The sequence below is a fragment of the Macrotis lagotis genome, chromosome 3, assembly GCF_037893015.1.
Source record: "Macrotis lagotis isolate mMagLag1 chromosome 3, bilby.v1.9.chrom.fasta, whole genome shotgun sequence".
In the NCBI taxonomy this organism is placed as follows: domain Eukaryota; kingdom Metazoa; phylum Chordata; class Mammalia; order Peramelemorphia; family Peramelidae; genus Macrotis; species Macrotis lagotis.
In genome coordinates, this window is record NC_133660.1 from 25,326,684 (window position 1) to 25,347,510 (window position 20,827).

At 36.9% G+C, this 20,827-nt stretch overlaps 1 protein-coding gene across 9 annotated transcripts in view; it reads left to right on the plus strand.

The window, feature by feature from the left end:
- The window catches only part of BLTP1 (bridge-like lipid transfer protein family member 1), a 220,707-nt gene that overhangs the window by 87,275 nt on the left and 112,605 nt on the right, over positions 1 to 20,827 (plus strand). For all 9 annotated transcript variants that reach the window (XM_074228344.1, XM_074228349.1, XM_074228350.1 and 6 more), the window contains 11 exons: positions 86 to 344; positions 4,228 to 5,065; positions 5,747 to 5,817; positions 6,495 to 6,668; positions 7,834 to 7,954; positions 10,606 to 10,752; positions 11,200 to 11,324; positions 11,639 to 11,838; positions 14,576 to 14,773; positions 15,709 to 15,920; positions 17,942 to 18,093. In XM_074228344.1, coding sequence (XP_074084445.1) covers positions 86 to 344; positions 4,228 to 5,065; positions 5,747 to 5,817; positions 6,495 to 6,668; positions 7,834 to 7,954; positions 10,606 to 10,752; positions 11,200 to 11,324; positions 11,639 to 11,838; positions 14,576 to 14,773; positions 15,709 to 15,920; positions 17,942 to 18,093 — 2,497 coding nt within the window. The remainder of the gene's footprint in view (positions 1 to 85; positions 345 to 4,227; positions 5,066 to 5,746; positions 5,818 to 6,494; positions 6,669 to 7,833; positions 7,955 to 10,605; positions 10,753 to 11,199; positions 11,325 to 11,638; positions 11,839 to 14,575; positions 14,774 to 15,708; positions 15,921 to 17,941; positions 18,094 to 20,827) is intronic.

The following is a 20,827-nucleotide window of genomic DNA, read 5'->3' on the forward strand; positions in this document are numbered from 1 at the left end:
AAACATATTATTGAAGGGCAGGAACCAAGACTTTGCAGCTTGAATTTATATAGTCCTTGTAAAATACTAATCTTTTTATGTTTAGGTAAAATAAATGGCACAAAAAGGAAAGAATGGGACAGCAAGTCAGTAGGGATAGAAGTTGAGAGGAAAGCCCACTCATTGAGCCTTCAGGTGCCACTACGTTCTCACAGCTCCTCCTCTTCCTCGGAGGAGAACAGCAGTTCCAGTGCAGCCCAGCCCTTGTTGGCTGGAGACAAAGAGAGTCCTTCTTCTGCTGCCGAGGAGCCCACAGTTCAGAAGGATGGCTTGCTTGCTTCCAGAAGAGAAGATGGCCAAGGAAGGTGAGAGTTCTTAGGGAATTGGACTTTTGTTCAGAAACCATCAAATAACTGGTTCCTTTTGTAGCTTTAACACTAAAGTACTGGCAGGTTTAAACAAGTTTTTAAAACTAGAGCTGTCTAATAAAATATTAGTAAAGAGATTACAGCAAGTTATCACTAGAATAATCTAATCTAATCTGGTAGAATCTGTTCTGGGAATGTAGGGTTGGTTCATTAATAGGAAAACTCTTCGTGTAATTGACCAATATCAATAACAAGCTAATAGAAATTATTCGATTATCTCAATAGATGCTGAAAAAACCCATGACAAAATACATTCCTATTAAAAACACTAGAGAGTAGAGGGATCAGTGGAGTTTCCCTTAAAATGATAAGCATTTATCTAAAACTATCAGCCAGCATTATATGTAATAAGCATAAGCTAGTAGCATTTCCAATTAGATTGGGGGGAAACAAGAATGCCTGGTATCATTATTATTCAATACTGAATTAGAGTTGCTAGTTTTAATAATAAGAAAAGAAAAAGAAATTGAAGGAATTAGAATAGACAGGAATCAAAACTTATTTTTTGCAGGTGATATGATGGTATTCTTAGAAAATCATAGAAAATCAAAAACTTGGGGCAGCGTAGTGGATAAAGCACCAGCCTTGGAGTCAGGAGTACCTGGGTTCAAATCCGGTCTCAGACACTTAATAATTACCTAGCTGTGTGGCCTTGGGCAAGCCACTTAGCCTCATTTGCCTTGCAAAAAAAAAAAACCTTAAAGAAAAAAAATCAACCACTTGAAACACAAACTACTTAGCAACTTTAGCAAAGTTGCAGGTTATAAAATAAACATAAATCATCAGCATTTCTATATAATACCAACAAAAACCCAGCAGGAAGAGATAGAGAAATTCCATTTAAAGTAACTGTAGATAGGAGCAGCTAGGTGGCGTAGAGGATAAAGCACCGTCCCTAGAGTCAGTAGTACCTGGGTTCAAATCCGGTCTCAGACACTTAATAATTACCTAGCTGTGTGGCCTTGGGCAAGCCACTTAACCCCGTTTGCCTTGCAAAAGAAAACCCTAAAAATAAAAAAATAAAGTAACTGTATTTGAGAATCTACCTTCCAAGACAAACCCAGAAGCTTTAGGAACACAATTGCAAAACATTTTTCACAAAAATAAATTCAGATCTAAACAAGTGGGAAAAGTGTCAATTGCTCATGGTGAGACTAAGTTGATAAAATGGCAATTGTGTCTAAATTAAATTAATTATTAAATGCCAAAAAATCTTTTTACAGAGTTAGAAAAAATAGTAACAAAATTCATCTGGTTGAGGAAAAGGTCAAGAATATCAAGGATGGGGTGGCTAGCTGGTGCAGTGGATAGAACACCAGCCCTGGAGTCAGGAGTAGCTGAGTTCAAATCTGGCCTCAGACACTTAACAATTACCTAGCTGTGTAGCCTTGGGAAAGCCACTTAACCCCATTGCCTTCAAAAAAAAAATATCAAGGGAGTTAATGAAAATAAAATGCAAAGGAAGTGGCCTAGTCAAAATCAGATATAAAATTATTTTATAAAGTCTTATTATCAAAATTGCCTGGTACAGGCTAAGAAATAGAGAAATAAATTAGTGAAATAGAATAAGCATAAAGGAAACAGAATGACTATAGTAAGCTACTGTTGGATAAACCTAAAGACTCCAGCTTCTGGAATAGGAACTCACTCTTTAACAAAAACTGCTGAGAAAACTAGAAGATAGTATGGCAGTAGCTAGGTATAGACCAGTTTCTCACACACTATGTACCAAGATAAGGTTGAAATGGGTGCAAGATTTAGACATAAAGAGTAGTACTAAAAGCTAATTAAAAGAACAGGGAATAGTCTTAGCTGTTGGATCTATGGAATTGGGGAGAAGTTTATGATAGATAAGAGACAGAGAACATTATAAACTGTAAAATGATAATTTTGACTAAATTATAAAGTAAAAGTGCAGTCAAGATCAGAAGAAATGAGTAAGCATTCATTCTCATCAGAAATGACTCAGAGAGGAAATAAGATACACACTTAATAGGGTGAGGAAATCTATCTTACCCTAGAGAAAAATAAGAAGAAAGGGATGGGATAGGGGGAACCAGGGGAGGGAAGGGAGGGAATAGGTGATAGAAGAAAGGGAAGATCAAGGGCGGGGTACTCAGATACAACACACTTTTGGACAGGGCCAGGATGAAAGGAGAGAGAGAATAGAATAATGAGAGTGGGGAGTAATAGAGTGGAGGTATAGCTAGCAATAGCAACTGTGGGAAAAATATTGAAGCAACTTCTCTGGTGGATTTATGATAAAGAATGCAACTCACCCCAGAGACAGAGCCATTGGAATCTGAACACAGACTGAAGTACATTTTTTCTCTCTCTATTCTTGAGCTTTCCCATCTTCTTGGGGGGGGGTATATTTACTCTTATGAAACATTCAATTTTGATCAATGTATAGCATGGAAACAATGTAAAGGGGAGGGAAGGGGAAAATTGTGAAATTCAAAAAATGATAGGTACATATTACTATTGTATATAATTTGAAAACAAAATGTTAAGTAAAAAAAGATTAGAAGAAATGCAAAAAAGATGGAAAATGATTTTTCTAACTAGTATTTTTGATAAAGGACTCATTTCTAAAACAGAACTGAGTCAAATTTATAAGAATACAAGTCATTCTCCCATTGATAAAAACGTCAAAGGATTTGAACAGGTAGTTTTCAGATAAAGAAAGTAAAGCTATCTATAGTTACATGAAAACATGCTCCAAGTCATTATTAATTAGAGAACTACATATTGAAACAACTCTTGAGGTACCACCTCACACCTATCAGACTGCCTAGAATGATAGAAAAGAAAAATGATCAGTGTTGGAGGGGATTTGGGAAAACTGGGACACCAATGCACTGTTGGTGTTGCGAAGTGATCCAACCATTCTAGAGAGCAATCCAGAACTGTGCCCAAACTGCATACCATTTGACTCAGCAATACTACCCCAAGGTCTGTATTCCAAATGATCATAAAAAATGGGAAAAATACCACATGTACAAAAATCTTTATAGCAGTTCTTTTGTAGTGCAAAGAATTAGAAATTCCCATCAATGGGAAATGGCTGAGCAAATTGTGATGTATAATTGTCATTAAGTATTACTGTTCTGTAAGAAATTATGAGTTTCTGGACTTGAGAGAAGCATGGGAAGAATTACTTGACCTGATACTGAGTGAAGTGATCAGAACCAGGAGAACATAGTACACATCAGCAGCATCATTGTGAGATGGTCAACTGGGATAGATTCAGATCTTAGCAGTTCAGTGATCAAGGACAGTCCTAAAAGACTTGGGATGGACAATGCCATCCACATCCAGAGAAAAAGCTGTAGAGTCTGAATGCAGACCAAAGCAGACTACATTTATTTTTTAAAACTTTTATATTTTTTCTTTCTTATGTTTTTTCCTTTAGTTCTAATTCTTTTTTCACAACATTTCTAATATGGAAATATGTTAAACACAATTGTACATGTACCTATATCAGATTGCTTGCTGCTGTGGGGAGGAGGGAGGGAAAGGAGAGAGGTAAGAAAATGTAGAAGGATGAATGAAAACTGTCTTTGAAAAAGAAAAAAATAGAGCCATTATCAAAGGTTAATTATGACTTTGATTAGAGCAGATTTTTATTTGAGATATGAATGCTAGAAAACAACTCATAAATTCATTTTTTCAAATTAAAATAATTTAATTTTTTTTTAAAATTGACAAGCACTGATTTTCTCCCCCCCCCCCCTTTTAACTAATAAATTCTTAAAAGCTTCATCTGGTTTGCCTAATGTGAGCACAGGTCTAATCCTAAATTTGTTTTCTGTTGTAGCATTCCTCCAGAAGATTCAGGAAATAGTCCTGTTTCTCCTAATACTCAGGATAAGTCTGGAGTTCAGTCTCCCCTTAGGTCCCCCTTGAAGCGACAGGCATCTGTTTGTTCCACAAGGCTTGGAAGCACCAAAAGTCTGACAGCGGCATTCTATGGCGACAAGCAGCCCGTGACAGTCGGTGTGCAGTTCAGCAGTGATGTCTCCCGGAGTGATGAGAATGTGTTGGATTCCCCCAAGCAGAGGAGGAGCTTTGGATCCTTCCCATACACACCATCAGCAGATTCCAACTCATTCCATCAATACCGCTCAATGGATTCCAGCATGTCAATGGCTGATAGTGAAGCCTATTTTTCTGCAGCTGAGGAATTTGAACCAATAAGCAGCGATGAAGGCCCAGGAACTTATCCTGGGCGGAAAAAAAAGAAAAAACAGACCCAGCAAATTGATTATAGCAGGGGTTCCATCTATCACAGTGTTGAAGGACCACTTTCTGGCCATGGAGAAAACATTCAGGATGCACAGACTCTGCCCATCAAAACTCATCCTTCCCAGGCTTCTTTTGTTTCAGCACTCGGTGGTGATGACGAGCTTGGAGAACATCTGTATATGACAGAAGGTGAGAAAATCATCGAGAGGGAGCAGATCACTTCTCAACAGCCTGTCATGAGTTGTTATCAGACCTACCTTACTCAATTCCAGGTGATTAATTGGTTAGTTAAGCACCCCACAAACAAAAGAACCTCAAAATCATCATTGCACCGACCATTGGATCTGGATACACCAACCAGTGAAGAAAGCTCATCTTCTTTTGAACACCTCTCTGTCCCAACTTTCAAGGTATGCCTTGGTATAGATCTTGGACAGAGGGAGGTAGAAGAGGAAGGAGAGCAGCAGCAACTTGATTTTTTTTTTGAATATAGGAATATTAGAATATTTTAAATGTACAATTTAAATATATAATTTTGGGGAAGTGAAAGCTATAGATCTTATGGGTTGTTTTTTGGTTGATCTGTCTGTAACAGGATCATATCACAGATCAATCATACCCTCAAAAATTAGTTACTCAACTGGTTCTTGTAACCCTGTTCCATTTTCAGGGTGAGCATTTATATGTTGGACATCAGCAGATGCTACAAATAAGAGCTTGACATATTTTTTTAGTGATTGAGGTGTAAATCATAGCTCTTATTTGCTCCAAATCCATCATTCTTTCCACTACCCCATGCCAGTGCCGGTGCTTTATCCACTGCACCACCTAGCTGGCCAAAGATGTGCTTTTCATAGAAAAATAATTGAAAGAATGTATGCAGAATATGTTTCATCTTTATGTCTGCTAGGATCCTTAGGATCATTTTTCTGTAACTACAGAGGACCTCAGAGGCAATAGGGTCTAGCCTTCTCATTTTACAGCCTATTTTCTTCCATTTGTGTGAATTATTGAGGACTAACAAAATGTCGTAAGAGACTTGAAGAAATAGTTCATGTTAAACTTTTAAAGATTGTTTTGTACTTGTCTAGGTCATCAAACAAGGCCTGACAGCTAATTCTTTACTAGACAGAGGCATGCAACTCACAGGGACGACTTCAAAGTGAGTAAAATTGGTCTCTCATCCTTTTAACATTAAACTTGGATTTTTTTTTCCATAAAATTTGTCTTTCCTGAATTCAATTTACCTTAATTAAATAGAAACACAAGAAACTGAGGCACAACAATGTTGGAATCATCAACCTCTTATTGATAGCACTTCTTCAACCAAAACTAAAAACAGTAACAGCAAAATTTTTATTACACATGTATGTTAGTTAATAGTTATGTAGCTATTCAAGGCTTGCAAAATGTATGGCATATATCATCTTATTTGATGGTTTATGATTTGATAGAAAGTTTTATATAGGATAATTTGGCATTGTGAATTTAGTATTTGAATAAATAAGATCTTAATAATATCTTGGAAGGATTTCTACCAAATCTAGTTTTGCTTCTTACTCTTCATGTTCAATCTGCCAACCATCTGTGATTGACTCAGTAGCCTTTTAATTTCACAGTATATTTATGAAGGACTTCTAGTCATTCTCATATCCACTTAATTGCTTAAGAAAACTAATTTAAGTGAATTTTAGACTCATAGACTCACACACTTACAAAGTGTCTTTCTGTAGATTTTTAGAATCAATAAAATATTTTTCTCATAAAAATATTGCTATTTGAAATTGTTATTTCAGAGTTTAAAGAAAGTTAAATCCTTACTTGGTTTGATTTCTATAGTGCTCCATACACCCCCTTGGAAAAGAAAGTCATGGATAACACGGATGATGAAACATTAACAGAGGAGTGGACCTTGGATCAACCGGTTTCTCAGACCAGGACAACTGCCATTGTAGAAGTGAAAGGAACTGTAGATGTTGTTTTGACTCCCCTCGTAGCTGAAGCCTTAGACAGGTAGTTTCTTTGAAAGCACATCTTTTCAATGATCAAATATTGCTTCTGTAAACGAACATTTATAATAACCTCTTCAAAGGATCTAAATAGCAGAATTGTAGTATGGAAAGGAAATTTAAATTCCACAAATATTTATCATGTAACTACTATGGTCAAGGGTTGGTGCTAGAAGCTGGGGCTGTATTCTCCCCCTCAAAGAAGAACTCCAGGCTAGTCCCAGATAAGGATGATGCAAAGCAAAATGGCATGGTGAGGGCAAAGGTTATGAACTTTGGATAGTTGAAGGAAAGCTGTGGAGAAATGTTCAAATTAGAAGCTACAGGTATCCTTCCACATCAAAGCTTTATCCATTGTGATTTCAGTGTCACAAGTTGGCATAATAAATTAAGTGGGAATTTTGGGGAGAGTTTTTCAGAAGTCACAGAAAACATTTAAAGATGACACAGAAACACATCAGATGACATAGAAAAAAAGTTTAGAAACTCAGAAATACATAATGTGCAACATGTTGTATAATATCCACACACCATGATAATTCAGACTTCTTTTCCTGGTATGAAGGGAGGGCCAAAAGCCCTTACCAGGATTTTCCAACTCACAGAAGCACTGCTGCTGTAGCCCCTACTGTGTAGAAGGTAGAATTGTACTCATTTTGTTTTTGTAGATTTCCAACAATAAGACTGCAGAATGTGGCTCACATATTCCTAAGTTGATGAATCTAGAATTGTTAGGAACTTTCTTTCATAGTGTATTAACTCCTCAGAGAAAGTTTTCCTTGGGGATAATAGATGAGAAAATGATGATGCCATATAATTAAATAGTACCATAAAATTGCCTTAGAAATTATTTAAACTAATGAAATTGCTGCACAAAGATGGAGGTGAGAGAGGGCTGGAGTGAGCGCTCTCAAAGAGAAAGTCACTTTGAAGGCTTGGGTGTGTAATAATAAAAATTAGGCAGGTAAGAGACTAGGGAATTATCTTCTTAGTGTAGGTGGAAAGAAGATACCTGAACCTGGAATTGTATTTCTTGGGGAAAGCCTGTGGCAAGGAGAGCCGTACCTCATGAGCCAAGTCACACTGTTTCAGATCAGACTCAGATCAGAAGGTTGTCATCTTCTTGTTGGTTCCTTTTTTACTGGCTGTATTTGTTTTCCTTTCTGCAGATACATTGAAGCGATGGTTCACTGGACTAGTACTCGGCACCCAGCTTCAATTGTGGATCATCTTCATGCAAAGGTTCTGAGGGAAGCTGTACAGAATAGCAAGACAACCTTCTCTGAAAATGTAAGATCCTCTCTCTCTCAGTCACTCAACAAACTAAGTGTATCTCCTATGGCTGGGCACTGTGGGAAGCACAGGGGACAAAAGGAAAGGTCAAAGGCAGTGCCTGTCCTCACAGTGCTTACATATAGTGGGGAAGACTAGAGGAAACCAACTATGCACAGAAAAAGATGTAAAGAAGAGAAAGATAGCAGAAGGAAGGCACTGGCTTTTAGGGTGATCAAGAAAGGCTTCCTGAAAACAGTGAGACAAAAGCTCAAGCTGAAGGAAGCCAGGGAAGCCAGGAGGTGAGGACTTGAAGAGGGGGGAGCCTTGGAGGACAACCAGGGAAGAGGCCTGGAGGCAGAATAGTTAAGGGGGTCTGTGTTAACATGACCGGGGACTTGGTTTGAAGAAGGATTTCCACTTATAGAAACTATAATATATTCAAACAGTAAAATATGGTATTTTTGGAACTTTCCTATTATTTGGAAAAAAAATTTGTTTTATCTTGTACTCATAAAAGCAGATGTGCCTAATTGGTAATGAGGATTAATAAAGCAACCAAAGACATTTAAAATCATAAAGTTTTATTTTAGTTCAGTTGCTAAAATAAGTTTATAATTCCAAATGCTTCATCAAAGCCAAGGACTTCTGAGAGTGATCCTCTGCTTTTATGTAGTCTAGCCTTCTTTTATTTAAAAAAAATTACCTTGACTTACATCTTTTAGAACAAAATATGTGTTTTACTTAGTGGTTCCAGCCATGTAATCCACATTATAAAATTAATTTTTAGACACTAGAGTTCCTATAGAGATCCTTATTCTAGATCTCTGGTTCATTTCCAGCATTTCTAGGAGAACCTTGCTTGACGTAGAGATTATATTGTGGAACAGAGAGGGAAAGCAGGTTTCCTTCAAGTAGAATCAGCTTAAGGTCCTTTCTGGACTGTTCATCTATTCTTATCTCCAGATCCTAGGATGATCAATTCAGAATGGTTGGGGTTTCAGAGGCACTGAGTCCTCAGGACCATCTTGGCAGGTGAGCTGCCCAGCTTCATATGTGCCCCCTGTCTTTCTAAGGAGGTGCACAGTAGCCCTGATCCAGATAGTAGGAATGAGAATTTGTTGAATAAGCTTTCAGGTGTTGTGGAACTGGGTGCTCTGATACAGGAGAAGGACTTGGCCCGATGGATGAGAGTTTTGTGCCTTCTTGGTTAGTGGTTCATTTGCAGTGGCAATACAGCAGCCTCTGGGGGCATGAGAGTCAGGGGAGCAAGAGAGAAGAGAGAGTGTGAGCAGAAGGGCTGGTTTGGGGGCCCAGAGGACCTGGCTCTGTCCTCTTAAGAGACCCTGCCTGCTAGGAGATACTGAAGTGCAAGCGGATTGACTGAAAGTTGCCTATATCCATGAGCCACAGATCCAGCTTCTCTCCATATTCGTCACTAGGCAGCCTAGCTCTCCTGCATACTCAGAATGTCTTTTCTCCTTTTGTCTCATAGAACCAACTCTTTGCTCGCTGTCATGGTTTAGATCCAGTGTCACCTCCTTCACGAGACCATTCATTGATTTGTGTGACTCTGGGCAAGTCACTGCACTTCCCTTAGACTCCCACAGCTCTCCAGTTCTGTACAGCATAGACTGGCCTGGATCTGCTGGGTAGAATTCTGGTACTCATTAGATCACTGGTCCTGAGTCTCAGATTCTGTAAAATGGAGATAATGATCCACCTACCTTATGGGTTTTTTAAAAAAGATCTAGTGGATTAACACTCTGTGTAAAGCATTTTACAAATCTGAAAGTATAATTGTTGAATCATTCTTCTTAATTATCATCATTATTGTTATTATTTTGACATTTGATCATAAAAACATGATAGAAAAACGAGTGAGAAAGAACAAATGGACCACTCAAGTGGATCATTTTTATTCTTCAAAAAAATAGGGTGAATCTTGTGCCTTGCCTTAGTCATTGCAAGTATATGGGGAGTTAGGATAATTTCAGTGAGTCATTCAGTTATGGTACATTTATTAAATGCTTTTGGTGGTGGTGGTTGTGGTGGTTGTTGTTCAGTTATCTCTGACTCTCTGTGACCCCATTTAGGATTTCTTGGCAAAGATGCTGGAGTAGTTTGCCATTCCTTCTCCAGCTGATTTTACAGATGAGGAAACTGAACCAGATAGAGTTAAATGACTTGCCCTGAGTCACATAGCGAGTAAGTGTCTGAATTCAGGGCTTCCTGACTCCAGACCCAGCAATCTATTCAGAACACCACCCAGCTATCCACTAAATGATTAGAAAGTACCAGATACTTTGTTTTATGTGCTTCATCAAGTGAATTATCAGAAGATTCTTGATCCTTCTGTAAAGTTAAGTCTTTTCCTGGAGGTTGTATAGTAGTGATCCTGAAAGTTGTTTGTCCATCTATCCATTCAACCATCTTTAGCCATTGAGTTCCTTCGTTTTCAGATCACTTTACTAGTTTCCTTTCTGACAAATTGAATTTGTATGTGAAGGCTACAGATCTGGGGCACCAGCTAGAACTGAGATTCTGAGCCTCGGAAGTTGAGTCACTTGTCTATTGAGCTGAAATGACCTTGCAGACATGATGAGAAAGAGATGTTGATAAAAGTGTGAATACTGGTAAACAAGTCATCACCATTTTCTTCTTTTCAGTTATCCTCCAAGCAGGATATTAGAGGAACAAAAACTGAGCCCCAAACCACAGGACGAGCCAACCAAGGGCAAGCACAGACAAATCTTGTGTCCAAGCAAGATAATGTAACCATTAAAGGTCTTCAGGCCAATGTTAGCATACCCAAGGTAATCAATTCAGGGGTCTTTGTGGGAGGCTATTCTGAAGAAGAATTTCATTTTTATTCACTGGGTTTCTGAACTGTTGGAGTTTGATGGATGATTTAGGTTCCTTTTACATAATGCTAAATTTTTCACTTCTCTTTAAAGACACAGTGGGAATGTAAAATAGAACTAAAATGACTCTGACTTTACAATGACAATGTCTAGTCAAATACTCAAATCAAGACTTCTACCATTTTTAATTGGATTGTATAATTATTTTACTTTTGAAATTTTGCATTTTCATACTTGTCATTTAACACTACTTCTATACAAACTTCATTAATCTTACACACTTTGAAGTTCAAGGATAAATGTGGAGTTTGTCAGAATTTCAAAAAATTATACTAATTTTTTATTTTTGTTAATTCAACTAATGTTCCTAACATTTGTCTGGGACACTTTTTATTTTAGGTAAACCTGTGTTTATTGCAAGCATCAGTAGAAGAATCTCCTACAGCTTCTGGGAGAAGTGTGACTCACGTTTCCCTTGTGGCGTTGTGTTTTGATAGAATTGCTACACAAGTTCGTATGAATAGGTATAAAGAATGTTTTTTTTAACTATTTTTTAAACAAATGTTTAAACAGCATTTTTAAACAGTTTTAAACAAGAATGCTATTTTCTTCCTCCACCTTCCTGAACCTTTAAAAAATTAAAAATAATAAATGCTTTCGCATGTTCCTGAAAAATAAAATTTATGTTTCATAATATCTAGCATATAAAAGTAAATTAGTTGTCAAAGCAGTTGGCCAGAAATCACTTATTTTCTGTATGAACCCTTAAGCATTTGGGATGTTAATAATCGAGTGTCTTCTACATGGATAGTAATACTCCTTTCCTTCTCTTGATAAGAGGTGTGGTTGAAGAAACGCCAAACACTACAGAACCTGGCAGGACATCAAACTTGGAAAGATATGTTCATGCCAGCAAAATGCAGCCTCAGTCCTCTGGCTCTCTGCGATCAAATGCTGGAGCAGAAAAAGGCAAAGAAATTGCTGCCAAGTTAAACATCCATAGAGTACATGGACAGCTTAGGGGCCTCGATACAACAGGTAGGATTATCTTTGAAAAAAGCATTTGCTGCCCCACTGCTCAGCAGCCCTGGACCAATCCCAGACCTCTCAGGATGCCGGACCACTCTCCAAGACCACATGTGACAGGGCAGATCAGTTTCAGTGGAGAGAATGTCCCATTTGGGAGTTCCCCAATATGAATGAAATCACAGGTTTGCTCAGAAGACACTTTGTTTCTCTTCTACAGTGTGATCCCTTGAATCAGCTCACATGAAAGAGTCCTATACTAATATATTTAACTATATGTTGCTCATATTCCAGAAGGACGAGAAATAAGACTTCCTATTTACTTAGCTCCTGAATGTCTCTTGATGTTAATTAAGTATTTGCTCTCTTTAGAAGAAGCAAGGGCATGAAGTTGACCATTTATGCTTTCTATTCCCTCATGTTGAACACATTGGAGAAAAGAAACAAAGTAGAGAAGTAACCACAGGTTACAAGAGACATTGCTAGCCACCTTTCCCTAGGAAGTTAAAGTGTGTTTAAGAGTTTTGTCCAGATTCTAACCATCCCTCCCCAGAACTAGCTGAAGATTGAAGAACCAGATGTTGACCTTGCCTCTGAACCCCAGTTCCCTTTTTTCTAAAACAGCCTCATTTCCAGTCTTCTTTTTTTTTTTTAGATTTTTTTTTCAAGGCAATGGGGTTAAGTAGTTTGCCCAAGGCCACACAGCTAGGTAATTATTAAGTGTCTGAGGCTGGATTTGAACTCAGGTACTCCTGACTCCAAGGCCAGTGCTCTATCCACTGCTCCACCTAGCCACCCCTAGAGTCTTTCTGAAAATGAAGTGAGAATATGTTTGTATAATCAGTACTAATGATACAGTGCTGAGATCACTTGTGTAGTGAAGCAAGAGCCAACTGTAGAGTGTGGGAGGGGAGCAGGATCTGATATGACTGGAAAGGCAGGTTGGAGCCAGATGGTGAAGGGCTTTATTTTCATCTATCTATCTATCTATCTATCTATTTAAAAGATTTTTTTTTGCAAGGGTTAAGTAGGTTAAGTGACTTGCCTAAGGTCACAGTTAGGCAGTTATTGTCTAAGGTCAGGTTTGAACTCAGGTCCTCCTGACTCTAGGGTGGGTACTCTATCCACTGTGCCCCCTAGCTTCCCCATGAAGGGCTTTAAAAGCCAAACAAAGGGGTTTCCATCTGATCCTAGAGCCCATAGGAAATCACTGGACTCTAGTGAAGAGGGGGAGTGACCTAGTCAGGTCTGTACTCAAGATCACCATCTTAACCAGAACTCCTCTCACAGCATTCTTTTTTTTAAAAAAAAATTTACTGTCATCTTTTGTTTTTACATCACTTAAATTTCTTCTTGTACCAGTCAATATATCAAAAAAAAAACCTGAAAAATCTATGCAATATTCACATCTGTGGACCTCTCACCCTCCTCTTCAAAAGAGATGAGCGAACTGGGGGTGAAAATGGAGAGGATTCTCTTCTCCTTTTTTTTCCCCTTTGAGGGGGGCATACTGGTTCTTTATCATTTTGCAGCATTAACTTCTGTTGTATTGTTTTTGGGGTTGGTTTCTTTTGGTCAGTCTTTCCATTTATGTTGCTGCAGTGCTAGTGTATATTGTTTTCTGTTCCTGCTGGTTTCACTACATTAGTTCCCAGGATGATTTCCTGGCTCTTTATTCATTTTCATCATTTCTCACAGCACATAGAGATTTCATTACCTTAAGGTATCCAGGCTGGCTTCACCCTTCTGCAGTTTATGGATGTCTCCTTATTCTAGATTTATTAATTTTTAAAGTTCAGGCAAATATTATTCCAGTTTCATGTCATCCAAATGATGCGTTTTCTCTTTAGTGATAGTCTATCCTTTGTGTGGAGCTGTAGCACATGGTTTACTCCTCTTGCTTATTTTTATTGGCTTTTGGTTTCATGAAAAGTGCTGCTGCTGCTGCCTCTTTAAAATATTCTACATGATCTGTGCCTGAACTAACTTCCAAAATCTTGTGTCTCATAACCAAGATAGAGCCGTAATTATTTACAGAGAACTTCGAAGCAGGTAACTTTCTAAGACACATCTTGACACATCAGTTTACAATGTGGTGATTTTCTGGTAGAGTCTTAGAATAATTTTTTTTTTCACAAGTGGGAAGACTGAGTGGTAAATGGGTTTTGTTTTACTTTGTTTTGTCTACATGGTAATGAGCAAATGGATCTTCATTATGAATACCTCCCAAGCTAAATTAACTGTCTTCATTTTTTTTTCCCTATCAGTTTTTAATTCTCCATTTTTAGGATAGTCTTCCTTCCAGAGCTGAATTCAGTCAAATTGCCTTTGAAGAGTTATATCCTCCTTCACAGATTGTCTTCTTCTTCTTCTTCTTCTTCTTCAAAAAAGACAAAATCTATCCACATATTTATTTAACTAAAGAATATTTTGGAGGCAGCTGTGTGTCAGGGTGGATGCTCTATCCGGCCCTGGAGTCAGGAGAACCTGGGTTCAAATCTGGCTTCAAATCTGGCTTCAGACACTTAATAATTACCTGGCCATGTGACCTTGGGAAGTCACTTAACCAATTGCCTTGCAAAACAAACAAACAAACTAAAAGAATATTTTGGAATTTCAAAAGTTATATGTCAATGAGATACATGCTGTCTTTTTGTTTTGTAGTTTCAATCTGTCCATAGTTAAAATTGCTCATAATAGTTTAAATTGCCCATGAGAGTTGTTATTGTTTACTTTCTTTTGGAAATAGATAATGGGACTTGTGCCATTACTGCTATTCCCTTTGAGAAGTCAAAGGTTTTATTTACTCTTGAAGAGTTGGATGAATTTACTTTTGTGGATGAAACTGATCATCAGGCCATTCCTGATGTCACTCGAGTTGGCCCAAGCCAAGAAAAGTGGGGCTGGATTATGTTTGAGTGTGGCCTGGAAAACCTGACCATAAAAGGTAAGCCTCACCTGGGTAGGTAGAGTTACCTAGAGAACTAACCTTTCTGAAGCCCCCACTGACAGCTGTTGTCTCATTGGGGAGACAAAGTAGAAAAAGAAGGGGTTGGTAACCCAAGGCATTTATATACTTCTTTTTGGGTAAAGAGGGACGAGGAGGTGCCAGGGTATAGGGAACAGGAGCCAGGGGAGGCTTTTCATAAAGAAAGTTGAGTTTGAGCTAGGATTTTAGAGAAGCAAGAAAATATAAAAAAGACAGGATTTGTGATACAAAGACAAAATCTGTGCCATCAAGGGAATTTGCATTCTATCAGAAAACCACAAAGATCTCTTTCTCTGGAGTTGGCAAACTGCAGCCCAAGGACCAGATGCAGCTGTCACTTACTTTATACACAGCTAAGAATGGATTTTATATTTTTAAATAAAATTGTATTGCAGGCAGGATTTGGCACTTGGCCCATAGTTTTCTGACCCCTGAGCTATAGTTACACACAGGATTTATATAAAATAAATACAAGACACTTTTAGGAAGGTAGATATGATGAACACCCATGAACCTGGATCAGGAATCCTGCTGATTTCCAAAGGCAAAGATGAAGAGAGAATACATTTCAGTCTAGGAGACAACTATATAGTGAGAAGACTTAGGACAGGGAGAGTGGATATGGGTATGTTGTAGATGTTTTTAAAAAAGAGCAAAGTTTAATCTTCATGAAGCTTTTAATTTTAGTTATAAATAATACTGATAATATAAACTCTGATTTCTTCATAGTGCAGCAACTCCTACAGATTTTTTTTATACAAACATGACTTTTTGGTAGAGAAAATGTTTGAAAAACAATTCCCTTTATTCAAGAATTGACACAAATGTTTCAGAGGATAGCAGTGAAACATTTTTCTGTTCCTGGTTTAATAAATGAATATCTGCCTTTATAGGAGGAAGACAGTCTGGTGCTATTTTATATAATACTATTGGAATTATGGGTAAAACTAATGCCACAGAGAGGGGTGGACTATTGACATCCAACAATTCTTCTGATTCCCCAACTGGCAGTGGTTACAACACTGACGTGTCTGATGATAATCTTCCTTGTGACCGAATAAGTCCTTCCTCAGACATCAATGGAAATTCTATTTCAGATGAACAGGTTGGTGATTCAGTTTCTGGAGCATATTTGCTTGCTTTACTTTAAAAGTTTATCATAGCTAATTAAATTATTGATGTCAATGTTTTTTGAAAACTTCATTTGTCAACTTCATGGGTGATGGACTGTGGCTTTTCAATCTTCGAATTTCTCACATCTTGAATATTATAAGCACTCAGTTGAACAAAGGCTCAAGATGAGAAACTAAGAAAAATTAAGCTTTGTTTTTAATACTGGAGAATAAAAGGTTTTTGTGGGGTTTAGATTTCTTGAAGTTTACTATGAGATTATATCTTTTAAGTTCTGAAACTGTTTTGGGTCACATTTTAGGAATGGAGCTTTGAATAGGTCAGTATGATAAAATAAACTATAGGTCATGCATCTTTTCTTTTCCTGCATAGAATTAAAAACTTTTTGTTAATCCACATTGAAATCAGAAAACCAAATAAAAATATGCAGAATAAGGAATAGAGTTGTACATGCAACCTTTAACATGTCATGGTAAACATTTTAACAAAGTAAAATCAAAACAATCAGATAATCTGTAGGCACTTTTAAAAATCTAGGCCTTTTAAAACAATTATAATTTTAAATTTTTATTGATATCCCTTCTTTTTATATTATCTGTAGTTCCCAACATAGTCTTCCTTACTCCTAGAGAACTATTCCTTATAACAAAGAATGGAACAGGAAGGGAAAAGGCACAATTCAGCAAATTCAATATAAAGAAAAATCTGGTTGTCTGAGTAGCCTAATTGACCCCCAGGCCCAGATTTGTGCAAAGAAGTAGGGAGGAAAAAGTGAGGAGGTGACTTCCCTCTCTTCCTTGTGGTCAAGCTTGTTCTTTATTATGCTTTCAGTTTTGATTGTTTTATTGTTATTATATTTATATAGTTATAATTATGTTGTCCTGCTTTTTGTTTCATTTTGCATCACTTCATATAAATTTTTCTGTGCACCTCTATATTCATTTTTATTTCTCCTTATAGCCCAGTAACATGGTACATTTTTGTACTATAGTTTGTTTAGCTAGTCCCCAATTGATGGACTAATACTTTAAAAAAAAATTATTAATAAACCAAAAAAAGTGCATTTTCTCCATGTCCTTTTCAAAGTCTGTTCTGTTAGCCTTTTGCATTCTTTAAGAGATAGAAAAACTGGGCAGCTAGGTGGCACTGGCCCTGGAGTCAGAAAGATGTGAGTTCAAATTCGACCTCAAACACTTAATAAATGCCTAGCTGTGTGACCTTGGGCAAGTCACTTAACCCCATTGCCTTAAATAAATTTAAAAAATTTTTTAAAAAGAGAGACAGAATCTGTCACACTCACCTGAATTTAGTATGTCCTTCATTGTTGCAGAGGTTTCATCTATTTGATTGATTAAAAACATATATTCTAGATGATTCCTTTTTCTTCCAATCTTAAAAAGATTTAAAAAATATTGCAGTAAATGATGCAGTTATTTCATTTCATAATGTTTTTGAGAAATGAGTTTTTCAACCCCCTTCTTTTCTTTGGGTTACATTTATCTGGCTTCTCTCTTCCGTTCTATAATAATACAAATTACCTTGGGTAAATTACTTCACCTCTCTGGGAATGGCATTCTTCAGAATCAAAAGGTTATTCTAGAGAATAACTATTGCAAGATCATATATTGAAGAAAATATCTCTTACTATCATGTTTTAGAGAATCTAAATACCCAATCAACACAATCTCAGTGGTGGAGGCTATGGAATTTTGAGTCAGAAATTAGGACACTGAAAAGTCTTAGTTATGGGTATTGTTTTGTTGTCACAGTTAAAAAAAGAATTCGCTGGAGCGTAGGAAGACCTTTGTTTTGGTCCTTGTGCCATGACTATGACTGGACTTCACTTGACTCATTGGTAAAATGGTCATGAAAATAATGCACAGGCTACCTGAGGGCAGAGGAGAGATACAATTGCTGAAAGTCTTATGATTTGTCACAGGTCTACAGAATAATTAATTCATGTTGATTTGTGATTTTTCACATGTGTGTATGTAGGATGAAGGAGTTGAATCAGATGATTTGAAAAAAGATCTCCCTCTAATGCCTCCCCCACCAGATTCCTGCAGCATGAAGTTGACTATCAAAGAAATTTGGTTTAGTTTTGCTGCTCCAACAAATGTGAGATCACCTGCACATACCTTTTCTAGGTAAGTCTATAAAAATGAATTCATTTTGACACGTCAATTCTGTTTCACACTTGTTCTTAATTCATCAGTTTTATATATTTCTTAAAATGTATGTTCCTGTGATAATCTGGGCAAGTCCTCATGATGTGGAGTATGGGAAGAGCGTATTAGAACTTGTGTGTACATTGTTTTTCCTAAAAACATAAAGAAAATTTTAATTTTAATATTTGATTTCTTTACTTGGTCTGAATTGAAATACTTGGGATTTACTGTGGAATCAAAGGGTTCTATTGTCAAAGACCTCCTGAAGTCCTTGAGCTAGGAAAAGACCTCAAGGAACAATTACCCAACCTCCTCATTTTCAGAAATTTATATAATTTTTCTTGTAAAGTTTTTATATGGAGCGAAAAATATTGATGTGCCATTCATAAAATTAAAAATATTTGAAAATAAGATTTTTTCTTCCATTTCATCATTTTTAATTTCTATCATTGTATTTTTTATATTTTTGTAATAGTTTAGTAGTAGACACACATAACATCAGTTAAAAACATATTTTGACAGTGCATGCCCCCAAATTGATATTGATGGGAGCATGTGATTGAAACTAATGGTAGATCATTGTGCTAAATAGTATAGAGAAGGATTTAATCTGTGTCATTTGAATGCCCACACTGACATCAAGAAACCTTGATGTGTGCTTGACCATGAGTCTAAAGAGTGAATCTTAATGGCAGAAAAGACCAGGATTCCCTGAATCACTTGCAACTAGGTTTTTTAACCATTAGATCTCAGTTTGTCAATCTGTAAAATGAATATTAAGCTACCTTCTTGACTAAAACTATTTAAACTACTAAAACTACTAAAACTACTAAAACTATTTTTAGTAAATTAAGGATTCCATTTATATTTATGTGGAACTTAAGAACTTTGTGGACTTAGGATAAAAAGTACTTTTGAGAGCTTCATTATCATTCATATTGCTCCAGAATTTTGGGTAGACATTTCTGTGCTTTAAAATATTGAATTCTTATTTTGTAGACAACACTAACTAAAGCACACGTGATTGTCCATAATCATTCATTTTAAAGTTCCTTCTAAACGGTAAGAATGAGATCATGAACCAAGTGGAGTGTCTTTTTTTAGACATCTTGGAAAAAAGCCATTTTGCCATTAATACCATTAATGCCTGGAGATTTGTTTAATTAGGCATACACTTCGATTTTATGTTTTTTTTAAAAAAATAATGGACTCTGCACTTTTTAAACGTTGTCAAAATGTTCTCTTCACCTGAATGTATATTAGTCATGTATCACTGATCAAGCTCCTCCTGTGCCACATACAGTACTAGGAACTGAGAATACAAAGACAACACTGACCCAGACCCTGTTGTCAAAAAACTTAGTTGATAGAATGATGAAACCCACCTTGTCCATGTCTGGATGGGACCTCCTACCTCTGCAAAAAACTAAAATCCAAGTCTTCTTCTGTCTCTTCTTTGAGGCCATGCTGGTTCTTTATGACCTTACACCTTTCCCTTTTGATCATCTTGTCTTTCATTTATATTATTGTCATCAGAGGGGATATTGTTTTTGTTTATTCTACTTGCTTCATTACATTAGGTTGTGTCTCTCCTGGCTTCTCTGGATTCTTCCCGGTCATCATTTCTTACTACCCAGCAATACGCTATTACATTCATGTATGAGAATTTGTTTAGCCATTCTCCATCAACTCTGATTCTTGTTCTTTCCTATCACACAATAAGTACTTTTGTCTATATATTTTGCTATACAGGCTTTCTTCTTGTCAGTGATGGCTTTGGAGGATAAGCCTTGTCTTAGAAACTTTGTGTTAAAGGGAATCATTTTATTTGCATGATTCCAGATTGCTTTCCATAATGTTGTATGGATGAAGAGTTCTACCAGTGCCTGCCTGCCCACCTAGTACCTCCAGCATTGATGAATTCCATCTTTTTTTTTTTATCTTTGCCATTTTGCAGAGTGGGAGGTGAAACATCACACTATTGCTTAGGCAATGTTTTATAGCATAATTTTTTTTGTCTCTTGTTTTTCTTTTGTCTGAGTCTTTCTGCTTATGGGTTATATAAATTATAGACTTTCCTTTACCTTTCTTACCCTCACTTCCTCAGTTATCTTATCATCTCCCTTGGTTTCAAGCATTATCTCTATTTAAGTAACTCTCAAAATTTATCTGTACAGCATTGATCTCTCTTTTGATCTCTATTTCATCATCATCAATTCAACTACCTCTGAGATAGCTCTACCTGGAGATCCTTAGGCAACTTAGATTCAACATGTCCTAAATGAAGACCCTTGTATTCCCCTTCTTCCTTCCTTCTCACTTAGAAAGCTCATCCTCCCAGAGTTCTGACTTTAGAATCAATTGTGTATCTCTGTCTTTTCCCTTACCTTCCCATGTCCATTCAATTGCCAGATCCCTTGATTCTACCTTCAAAGCATCTCTTGTATTCATATCTTTTCTTTCTGCCCACATGGCTGCCAGTCAAGGTCAGACTCTCATTATCCCTCACCTGTACTAGTAGCTACCACTTGGCTCCCTGCTTCCTTTCTTCCATCCACACCATTCCTCAGTACTACCAAACTAATTTTCAGAAGGCACCTACACTTCCATAGAATAAGGTATAAACTCCTAAAACTAATTTTTAAGGCCCTTCACATTCTTCCCACAAATCTTAATTGGCGCTTATTTCCTTTATGTACTCTATCCTTCCCTT